Below are 12,384 nucleotides of genomic sequence, written 5' to 3' on the forward strand. Positions count from 1 at the left end.
CATGTCATGGACACAGCCTTGAGCTAAGAAACAGGGCAACACGCTACCTTGATGTTGGCGTTTGGCAATCTTACAAAAAACTTGTATTTTCTTACACTGTTAGATGCAGTATCTCATCACCGACCCTCAAAATTAAAATGGGGAAAAGTATTTTACCCCAGTTCTACCATCTTCTATCCAACCCTACATACAGACTTCATGAATTTAATACTGAGCAGGTATTCTGCCCTCTTACCAGGTAATCACTTTATTGCCAGCTTCCTATTCTGTGCCGCTCTCCTGAAATCAACACAGCAAAACACAAAATAGGAATTTCAGCCACCAGCCTGATTATTCAAGTCAGATAAAGGTAAGGGGACAGAGAGATCGTGGCCAGTTCTCAAGTGCCCCATCTCCGTTGAGAGACTGGTGTAAGACAGACTATATCCTCCCTATGAAGCGGACTCTTTGCTGGATAAAGTGATCACTTTTTTACTATTCCTTCTCTCTTTCTGAATATAGCACGGAGCAGCATCATTAGGATTGAATTACACAGCGCTCAGATAGCAAACCCAGAGGAATACTGTTTAAATGACTGAAATTACTGTACATTACCACTTATGCAGATTAGTGCAAAGCTTGTCTCACGATGTGTGTCCTTCAGCTTCAAGGGAGCCTGTTTGGGTCCCTTCTCGCTTGTGTCAGTATAAATCTAGAATAATTTCATGAAAGTCAATACATCATATCTGAATACAAGTCTGCAGCAGGGAAATCTCTGCTCAGGGTTACTACTTCATTAATTTCTGATTCTTTATAGCTGTTGAACTGCTGGTTAACTTACCAAAACATTGCACATCTAGAAGTTCAGGCATTAAAACGACACTAACTACATCAAAAGCAAAGAAGAAATGAACTGGAAATCCATGAATTAATCCTTTCAGACAGTCATAGGAAATTATAGCATGGCTAAGACACAAAAAACCAATTTCCATTGCTCTTTTGTTAAGATGATTCATTTCCCCACTATCATGCTTTACTTCTGTCAAAACCACTTGAAATAAAATCTCCATTTGCAGCCATTTAAAATGTTAAGACCCCGGATGTGCAGGAGTAGGCAGTCATATGACTTTAAATCCATTTGCGTATCTGGATCTTCAAAAAAAAAAAAAAAAGCTGCTGCTGTTGTTTTTTTAATTCTGGTAGCAAGGCAACTGGGGCCAGAGGATCATAAGATCTACTTTGTATCTTTAATGACTCCCAAGACGCTCTCCTTAGTGATTCTGGCACTCAAACTCTAGTGTGCTATGGGCACTCAAAATTTTAATCAAGTCAAAACATCTTACCTAGGACTACTCAGGTCAGTATCCACCCCACTAGACCCAAAAGGTCTGGGGAAAAGTCACTTATCTCTTTCTCATGGGGTATTTCACTGCTAAATGGAAAAGATCTAGCAGAGGAGCTCCTGTGGTGTCCAATCCTAAGAGCAGGTCAATGGCCAGCGTAGGAATCCAAAATGTCAGATCAACTCCAGTCCTACACGTCAGCCAGGCAGAGCAGCACGCTAACAAATGAGCTGTTTTTTTCCACGGTAAAAGAACATCTTCCTTTTTTTGAATTTTGATCTAATTTTGACCTAAGTTCTTCCCTTCTTGGTGAAACTGGAAGAAACAAATCTGCAAAAGGTTTCGGGTTTGTTTTCTAAAATGAAGCCGCTTTGTCATAGAAGTCCTAAGAGGTTCTTAAAAGCCACTTAGGGGAGAAAGTAACGCACAAAATCCTGCGATGTACAGGCTGCTGTTCTCTGCGCATTAAAAGGAAAAAAGGCAAAAAGGCGAGCCAGCCCCACAGAGGGCAGTGTTAGCTCATCCATCCTCTGTCCCCAGGAGGGGACAGCCACCGCCTGCTTCCACATACACGCTCGCACGATAACAAAAAGGTATTAGTACATCTAAAAACTGCTGGTTATTATTTTAGCTGCCGCTGCACTAAAGCTTCCACTAAATCTCCAAAAGCAAACTGTGCATTGCATTCCTCCCTGCAGCAGCATCCTCCAAAACACTTTCGCCCAACAAGGTTTTCTTTCCCCTGAGGAAAGCTTTCCTGACTGAGAACGTTGGTTTTTCCTTTGAGGGGTGCTACCTACATGGCAGGACCCACATCTCCTTGGAGCTTTCCTAATGCCTTTGGCTTTGCGGTACATAGAGGCGTAGTCTTCCACCAGTACAAATGTGCTCTGAGTTACAGGTTATGTCCTAACTCTGCCCAGCTTGTTCATAGATATTTAGCCGACAGCCTAACGCAGAGGAAACATTGTTTCTGTACGGCTGGAGAACATTTAAACACTTACACAGAGGGTCTCCACAAAAAGCAGAGAACGGAGACGAAGATGAGGAAAGGGAGACCCTGAAATTTCAGGTTCAGTTTTTCCGGTTTTGTTTTAGGATGAAGGTTCAGGACAGTTCATATTTTACCACACATGGTTTCACCCATCCTAAAAATGATGAGAAAACCTCGATGAGACTCTTAACGGGTACTAGAAATACAAAGAGGTATGCTGCAGCCATAGAAATCAATCGGCTTTTTCTTACTGCTTCTACCCAGCTTCTACTCCCTTTGACAAAGTCAGCACGGCGAGGCATGGAGTTGAAGAAAGTCTTTCTTTGCTTACTTACGGAATATAAATCCTCGCAGAAAAAAATACGTGAAGCTGAATAATTTGCCTTTCATCCAAATTCATACAGATTGAAACAGAGCTCAAGTTATACAGATTAACACTCTCATCATGGAGCAGCACAGTATCACCACCGTGTGTGTGTGGGGGTTGTTGTTGATAGAGTAATACTGTTGAAATATAAATAATTCTACTGCTATTATTTTATTTCCACACTTCTACAATATTGTAGTCAAGCTAGTTATAACTTTAGTCTCCACATACCTTGACTTTATGCAAGTCATAGAATTACTAAGATGTCCACCCACACGCAGATAAACAACAGGCACACGCCATTTAATTCACACATACTTGAGAAAACGTCTCACCTAATTAATGGAAAAATACTTCAGCTGGATAAGGACAATAAGTGAAAAAAAAAAAAAGGATATTATTAGGATAATTTTGCAGCCACTTTTTATTCCAAAAAGTTGTATTTTTGTAAACCTGACATTTCCAAAACAGTGCAAGTGAATTAGAATACAGGTGAACACGAGCTTCTAAATACAGGTGACATCAATAAGAGTGAACACATTCTTCCAACCACAAGTTCACAAAAAGAAACATACAATTTTACAATACATCAGGAGTGACATTCTAAGAAAAAGGAGTGACAACGGTGTGGGTACCCTACTGCGTATGCAAACCATGCTCCAAAAGCAATTATAGTCTTCATGCCAGTTTAATCAATGCACACTAAATGAACCAAATCCTACTTTCATTTATATCCAAGAAACCCCAGCGAGGGGATGAACTTGGACAAAGGTAGAAATTAGTTCCATGACTCCCTTAATCCTTTAGCGAAAGCAACATTATATATTCCCACGCCCCATGGATACTATGCTTGAAACTTGTGCAAGACTCCAAAATGTGCCCATAAACAGAAGACATTCAAAAAAGTCGATACTAAATATTGCCAAACACCACCTTTGTGCAACTGCTGCCTTCAGCAAGCTGAGTTACCTGCACATCACTGACTCGTACGTAGGGTCCTTCCCATTCACGTGTCACAGCAGGGAGGGTTGTCCTCACTGGTATGGTTGGCATTGCAAAAGCCTCTGCCACTTTGAGACGAAAGGGTTGCGTAAAGTGGTTTACAGGCTTGGGGTTCACATCATGCCCAATTTCTCTCTCAGATAATCCAAGTGATTTGTGAGGTGACTTCAATTCAGAGGCGGCTTCAGTATTTTCTACAGTTTGCTGACTTCCTTGTTGTAATTGAGCAAATTAAAAACTAGGTTTCTTCAGATACACGTAGCTATTATTTCTGTTAGATACTGTGGCCAAGTACTAGAGCATATTAGCGACAGCCTCAGAGCGCACTAACCCTGCTCTTGCTTGGGGTGAACTGATGGAAAGTCACCTCCAAGAGCAGACCCTTGGTTTTCAAAAGAAATGGCCACAAAATAGGCTGTGAAAGGTCGCAAATGCTTTCAGCTCTTGCGAAATGAAATTCATCCCTGTGCTGCGGGCCACCAAAACTCTGAAAGGACTGTGATCCTCTTGAATTCAAGATGGAAATAAAAGGGGTTGCAACAGCATGGGCTCTGCACCAAGGGAATTTCTCCTTATTTTTTTTTCCCCTTTTCTTCCTGATCATGTTTTTCTGAGATTGTTTTCTTCCTACCCTAAAAGCAACTTCAAAGGTACTATCCTTAAGAAGACACCCTGCACATTGTAAGCTTCAGGGCTTAAACAAAAGATCTCTCACACGCCAGATAATGCATTTGAAAACACTACTGCCTCACGTCTCTAAGCTTCCACCTGTGTAGCTTAGAGCCAGGGCAAAGTGAGCCTGCTGGAAAAAAAAAAAAAATAAAAAATACAAAGCCAATTCAGCAAAACTTTCAACCAAGTTGTTCAAGACAATTGATGACTTTGTCCCGAAATGTATTAACTGGAGAGAACAGGTACAGTGACTTCCCCCCAGCTCTGCTGCTCAAGTGGTAGGGCACAAAGGAACTAGCAAGCAGCTGACAGATGGGAACTTCCAGAGCCCTAAAAGCCATTTCCAAACTACATCTCTAGATTTTGACATGATTACATTTATTACAATTTCTTAATTTAAAAAAAAACCCAAACCAGCAGATCTATAGCACAGCTATTTTCTACACATTCTTGAAGTATATTATGATTTCGTAAGATTTTTGGGTTAGAAACTGATTGCAACCAGCCGGTATTAGTGAGGGTTTTTTTGTTTGGTTGCTTTTTAAGGAGTGGAAAGGTGCATCTACAGGATTTTAATACTAAGTACTGTTATGTTTCATTGTCAAATCTGACTATCTGACTACCCTAACTGGAATCAGGAAAGAGCCACAATGGAATTCGACCAAAAAAAAAAAAAAAAAGAAAGAAAAAAATTATGAAGCGTATACATATACAAAATCATGTGATAACAGAACTACTGAGTACCTAACAGTGATGATAGTAAGAATTTATGGATTATTTCAAGAATGTGTCACTAATCTGGCCAACAACTAGATTTTCACTGACTGATGACTTGTGCTGGATCAATAGCAGACAATTCAAGTCAAAGATCAAAAAAGTCCAGTGTGGGCTCAATCACATGTGATTTATTTTATTTGTTTTATTACTTTAACCAAATAAGAAAAACATTTTTGCCTTGAGCCAAAAAAAAAAATAAATTGGCCAACACAATATGAAATGCTAAATGGGTATTTACCTTTTTTAACTCTCTTCTTCATATACTTTAAAAAGATGTTTCAAAGGAATAACGAATTTTTATTTTCAAAATATTGTAATGAAGCCTTTTTGGCGGATCTGAAAGTAAATTTTTGTTTAAAAAGTGGAAATGAGGACTTTTCAAAGGGAATTTCTTCCTTTTTTGGGGGATGGAAACTTTCAAATTCATTTACATTTACAAACAGTTTCACTGGTCCCCTGAATTATTTTTTCAGCAAATCTCCTTTTTAATAATTTTTTTGAGGGGTCAGTTTTAGAGAAGGCACACACTGAAAATTCTTACAGCTAAATAAATGAACTACTTTTTTTTTTTCCAGCAAGTATTTTATGCAATTTCTTATTCAATTCATAGTTCTGAATCAATCTTATGTCCAACTTCTATCTGTCAGGTATTTTTCAATAACAGAAAAAATACATACATTAGGCTTAAATACTAGCAAAACTAACTGATGTCAGAAATATCATACTGTGAGGAATTCAATAGCCTCTAACACAACAGTGCAGTCAAAGGCCATCAGCCTTTTTGGTTTTGCACTCTGATGAAAAATCTGCAGTCCACTACAAATGGTTATAACAGGATTTCACCTCAGCAGTTTTTGTCAGATTCTAGCTTAAATGATCATTTTTTACATGAAATCTGTCAAATCATCAATGATGGTTTTAAGAAGGATAAGTGAATAGACTAATAGCTTTTCTTGTCAAACGTTGAATTAATGCACTTAATTCACTTAAAAACCATCTTCTGCCTAATGGGCGTAGATAGTTAAGTTAATAAATATTGATCAGTACTGCAGTAATAGCAGGCACTTAATGCCAGTGGGGCAAAAAGGCAAACAGGAATATGGACATGGTTACTTGTTCAAAATTTGAAGCTATAAGGAATTTGGCAAGGAAGAGCAAGAATAAGACCTGTTCTCAGATACAGAACATCACATCTGTATAATACTTTCAGTTCTTTAGTTTATAAATCATTCCTTGCATGTTCTCTGCATTCAAGTTTCCAAACTTCCAGCAGTTCTTTTACCTTACCGTTATAGAAGGAGACACACTGCAACCATTCATTCCTGTTTCTCCTTCACCTTCTACCACAGAGCTCAACCCTTCTTTCCCTTACATGGATTTTATACCAACATGACATTTATGTCTTATTTACACAAGGTGCAAAGTACAAGTAGAATCCAAAACCAAGTCTTACAGAGTTCCACCATTCCTGTTCAGAAATCCAAGAGCTTTTTGAAGAAACACGGTTGAATTAATTACAACTAAGTTCCTCCTAATTCAACAAATTATTTGCTAAGGAATTACCAGCAAACAAAGCGGCAATCAGTAACGTCTGCACCTTGGCTAAACTTCCTTCTTAATGCTTGAGGAAGGATGACGTTCAATACTTGGAACACCCAGATAGGGAATCTCAAGATCCAAAGATCCAAAACTTTTTAACCCTTGCATCTACTTACCTCTCTTAAAATTATCATATAAACAAACTCATGACTCATGTATAAAACTCACAAGGCAGGCGTATGCTCATAGCTTGTAGCAATTTATCGCTTGCTTTGACAGCAACAGATCACAATCATTAACAGTAGCTTAAAAACCGTCCTCCTTAACATTAATATGTCTCCATTTCTTTTTTTTTTTTTTTTTTTCATTCCAAGGAATTTGTCAATGCCATAGTGGTTGGCCCGATTATATCCTTCTGGTATCTCAATTGTACAGTCCTAGACCATTATCAAAGTACTAGAGACTGCGAGAGAAAACTTCCCATGGAAAATATTGTGATGCTTTCTTCAGTGAGCCAAAGCAAGCTATAAGTTTAGCTACATGTCACCGAGGAAACATTTTCATCCTCTCCTATTCAGGCCAGTAAAGGACACACTCAGATACAGAACATCACATCTGTATAATACTTTCAGTTCTTTAGTTTATAAATCAAACACCACATTCAACACAAAAAAAGAGATAGTGAAAAGACTTTGGCTTATTGCCATTAAATGGTCTATATACAATATTACCATGGCTTGTGAATTAAGCATATGAGGATTTCAGCTACTTTTATCTGCAAATCTGTCTTTTCTCTCTTGCATTGAAGTTTAAAAGTAGAATAGGATTTATATATACATATATGTATTTCCAAGGATTTAGCCAGATATCAGTGCTTGAGTGAACTATATAGCTATTCAATAAAAACTATAAAACATTGATACAAATATAAAGACATAATCAATATAAAAAGCTTATATTTATAAAAAATATTTTTAGGTAACAGTCTTCCCCTGAGGGTATACCACATAGTTGGATTCATAAATATTGCTCTGCACTGCAGCTTAGTTACCAAAGTTCAAAGTTCAGCTCTTAAATGAAGTGTAAATCGCTCCAGTCACCTGACATGGCTGCAGTGGTTGCCTCAGGATATGTTCCCTAGCTTGTTGGAGTGATAAAGACACAGCATCAATGGGGTCTCCGAAAAATCTGGAGAAGATTCCTTCTTCCACATATGGAAGATACGAGAGCAGGACCTATAGGCTAGCAAGCGCGTGTCACATGACTGGGCTTTAGTTTTCGCAGGCAGTTCACTGATTTTTCTGGACCCAGTCCCAACTATCTTCATTCTCCTTTCTGCTCTTTTCAGCCTCAATAATTTCTTTGTACCTCCGGCGGAAGAAGCCCATCTGCAATCAAGAAGACATGAGAGTGGTAAGTAACGGTATCATTAAATTGAAGCTTACTTTGTCAGAAAACAGCGTGCAGAAAAAAAACAGGACAGCTGTTGAGATCCAATTTCTTTCTCCTAGTGCCAGTCTGGAATCATAGCTCTTTGTTTACATCAATATAAATGAGATCAAACTGGGTCCCAAATCTTCACAAGTACTTTGCTCCTTATAGATTAATTACTCTGAGAGAAGAGTCCTCTTATATGAAACATGATTTTTAAAAAAATGCAAATAGAGTATTTCTAATAAACATAGACCAGAAGAGTCAGATACAGGTTTACTGGTTTCAAATAAAGACTAAAGCAAAATTTGGATCTGAACCTAAAGCCAGGCTAGCACTTGAGTCCTGAGTAAATGCTGCCAGAGTTTTACAAACTGCGCTCTCAGTGTCCACAACTGCACAGAACAACAGAGGTGTAGTACGGCCACCTCCCAGCATCCAAATTCCAACTATCAGCCTTTTTCATAAGAAATCCGCTTCCAGAAAAGCCAGCATGGTCTATTGTCTATCGCAGGTGCTCCACCACCATTCTGAAGAGCTCTGCTGCCATTTCAGCATACCTGTCTCCAAAAGTATCAGCCCACTGCTGTGCTACCACAGGTCCTCCTCTTCCTGACAGTAATCGCTCTAAGTTCAGGTCTCAAATTTTCTATTTAAGGATCATTTACGTTAAGATGCTTCTTTGGAAGAAACTGATAGCTACGGACTCTTCTTTTTGCTAAATGATTTCCCTTGTCCCATTGCTACCAGTTGTGTAATCTGCAGCTCAGAAGGCAAAAACCAAGCCTGATCCTACAAAACACTGAGCATCAACAATAACTCCTCCACAAGCTTCCAAGATGCTGCAGGGATGATAATCACTTTTGCATATCTTCTTGTTTCCTAAACCCTTGTACTTCGTTAAAGAAATGCAAGTGGTTTTCCTTTCAGTTTGGATAAAATCCTCTCATATCCCTGGCTTTTTAAGTCTTTCAAATAAACAAAAATTATTTTAATAACAGACTTTGGTAAGCATTCAAAAATAACTCCTCAAACTTAGCAGTGCACTATTGAGACCATTGAATCAATATTTTGTTCATAATAATTAAACATTTATGTAATTCCTACCACTCTAAACCTGTTTTCTTACTCCTGCTGGGTAAAACATGATGCTTTAGTCTTCCTTTATCAAACAGTTATTGCAATCCTTTATTCCCAAATTGGCCATACGTAGGAATATTTTGTGCTGTTTTGTCAGTATTAAGTTGCTGTTAAATTGGGCTTTTTAATTTCACTTCCTGAGCAACTTTAATTTTCTTCAAGTATATTTCAACTCACAGGAGTCTGGAAGGCAGCTTGTTCAAACTGCTGAGGGTGCTTCTCCAGCAGAGCTTCCCAAAGCCCAGTCCCTGCCAGAACCCCCAACTCCATCCTGAATTCACGGCAACACAAGACCAGACACAAACCATGCTCTCACCACTCCTTACCTGCACCTCTTCGCTTCTGTACAAAGGACACAGAAGCTTCAGCATGGGCTCATTTTTGGATAACTGTGGACCACAGCCCTGGGGCATGCTATTAATCTAGAAATAGGTGTACCCTGCTGGGTGCATAGATGCACATGACACGCACATCTACAAACACTTTATAAATACACAATAGTTAGACATACACATAAATGCCTATGATCTCAATTTTACAGAGGTCCCACGACCTCCTGGAGGCCCCCACGAATAACTGGAAGTAGACCTTAAAAGTCATCTGTTCATAGTCTTGTACATGGACTACAGACAAAGTCTCTTTCCCATCTACTATAAGCAAAGCTTTATCTGCTGCTCAATACACGCAAATGCAGGATAATGGTGGTTCTGTTCTGAAAAACCACCTCACAAAAGGGACACTGTTGAATTTTGGAGGGCCGTGTCTCTCTCGCCTCTTAGCATCTTTCAGAAGAGCGTACACAAGGATTCAGAAAGAGAGAATTACATAAAAGTTTCTCTATTTCCCTATTCTTCAAACTTGCTCTAAGTCAGATTAAGTTCTTTCTTTAGCAGAAAAATACCATTACTAGTACTTTTTGTACTCGTACCTACAAGCTATATCAGTGCAAAGGATGTATTTTGAGAAGACATCCTCAAGGTAGCACCATCATAAAATACCAGTGAAATTTCACCATTGATGTCAACATACTTCGGCTCTATGGAGACTTGAAGCCCATAACAAAAGTTTCCCTAAAACGGAGGTGAATTATTTTATTGATAATGAAAAAAAAAAAAAGTTTAAGAACCTACTACTCCTCCGTTGTTCTGCCCCAGTAGGATCAATCGTAGGTACTTATTTTTGTGACAGGAATCTGCAGATACTCCTTACATATGCTCAGGGAGCAGATATTTTGAAGAAATGCGTGCCATTTTTATACTATCAGTTTTTATAACAGACCTACATGTTCTGCACATTAGAAAAGAATATTGCCACAGGACTTTGTTTCCTAGGATTAACAAGAGAAGTTCAATTTTTAGCTCTTAAAAATAGGTTTTAAACCCTTAAGGTTTCCATCCTTCATGCAACCACATCCTTGGTACAATAAAATCCTCTCTTGAAGTTATAATCAAAATTATAGAAAGCCTTTTTAATTTCCTCGAGGGCCAAACAAACAAAAGCAAACTCCTTCCCACTGTTATTTTAATAAAAGTTGTGTGTTTGTGAACATCTGCTTCAGGAATTATCTTTAAAAGTTGGTTATGATAGTTTTGGTATTTTACTGTTTTGTTACTGGATACAGAATGCTTTTGTATAACTTTCCAGTAGGGCAAAAAAGTGAGCTGAAGACCGTAATAAATATTAATGAAGTACGAAATCCTACATCTAGAGGTGATTCTACTATGAAGCTATATCATGTTTACTTGCTGTAAATTATGTAGATAATCTAACATTATATAGAGGACTTAATTTAAGTGCAAGCAAAAAGAGAAACTGGACCTTAAGGCTTTTATTTTTTTAAAAACATTTTTAAAAATAAAAATATATTTCCCATCCCTTGAAGGCAAGGATGTGTTTTGTTATGGGACTGTTCATTAGTGTTAACACCACATATTTCCACTTAATGTGGCAGAGTCCCCATCATTATCAGAAAGGGGTTTTTTTTAATGGCTTTTGGAGAAATCAAAACATAGTCATTGTCTCACAAGAGACCACACAACCATCTCCTTACAATAAACTTACAATAAACTGATTTCATTAAAAATGACAGCAATATTAACCCATATGGTGAGGCTGATAAGTGCCTGTGGCAAGCTGGAGAGAACAAGTGAATTTAATATACAGTGAGGAGATAAAGGGGTAATAAGGAGGAGGACAGTTGGACCAAAGCAAGAGAATTGATGCAACATGGGGCTGAGCATATACTGGCTCTTCTGTCACTGGGGCAGAAGTGACACCAGAAGATCTCTTTTATGTGACTAATGCAAGGGAATTTAAGGGAGCTCAGAAAACCCAGCGAGTACAGCACTGCTGGGACTCAATCCTTGACTTCAAGCAGGGAGAGAAGGAGAGATCCTCAGGTTTAACAGGAGTATTCCTGTGATCTCATTTGTGGAATGGGTTTTCACAGTGGGCCAACGGTCTCCAACCCATGTTTCATGGGGAACGGGTCTCTAATATTGTTCAATTCTCCCAAACTCTGCTTTCCATATATGCAGACATACATGGATGTGCACGTGTGCATGTACACATACACACACACGTATGTATAAGCCAAAGGAATAGCCAAATCCAGAGCCATGACCCCATCACGCAATCTGTGAGTTCACTCCACCACATCCTAGGAAAGGCCCGAGGACAATATTTTGATCATTAAACCTCTGACTGGGGAAGGCACTCATGAGAGGAAAAGCAACAGGAGAACATATTTACAGGAGGAAAGGAGAGAGTACCGTGGGAAGCTGAAGGGTGATAATGGAAGAAGAGGCATTGGCTACCAAAGACAATGCAGGAAATGAGAAAAGCAAACTACACTTACCATTTCAGAGTTGGGTGAAAATTATTTGGAAAGGCTGAGGAAGCCCTCTTGAATTACGGGCCTTTCGGGTCAGTGTGGCTGAAAGAAAGGTCTCAGGAGTGGGACACTGCTCAGCATTTGCCATGCTTTACTCTTAACACTGGCAGACCTCACTAGACGGGAACTGCTACGCCAAGGACACCATGTCCTAATTTGTTTCTTCTGTGTGCAAGCACAGAGGAGAAAGAGGGCCATTGAAGACTATGGGAATATAGGGATAGTCCCGAAATCCTGGAGCTATCAG

At 38.9% G+C, this 12,384-nt stretch overlaps 1 protein-coding gene across 1 annotated transcript in view; it reads right to left on the minus strand.

Moving 5' to 3' along the window:
• Window positions 1-7,038: 7,038 nt before the first annotated feature.
• ITGA9 (integrin subunit alpha 9) overlaps window positions 7,039-12,384 on the minus strand; it is a 228,803-nt gene continuing 223,457 nt past the window's right edge. The window contains exon 28 of the mRNA XM_074575530.1: window positions 7,039-8,061. Within this exon, the coding sequence (XP_074431631.1) occupies window positions 7,963-8,061 (99 nt within the window). The 3' untranslated portion in view covers window positions 7,039-7,962. The remainder of the gene's footprint in view (window positions 8,062-12,384) is intronic.

The sequence above is a fragment of the Larus michahellis genome, chromosome 2, assembly GCF_964199755.1.
Source record: "Larus michahellis chromosome 2, bLarMic1.1, whole genome shotgun sequence".
NCBI classification, from domain to species: Eukaryota; Metazoa; Chordata; class Aves; order Charadriiformes; family Laridae; genus Larus; species Larus michahellis.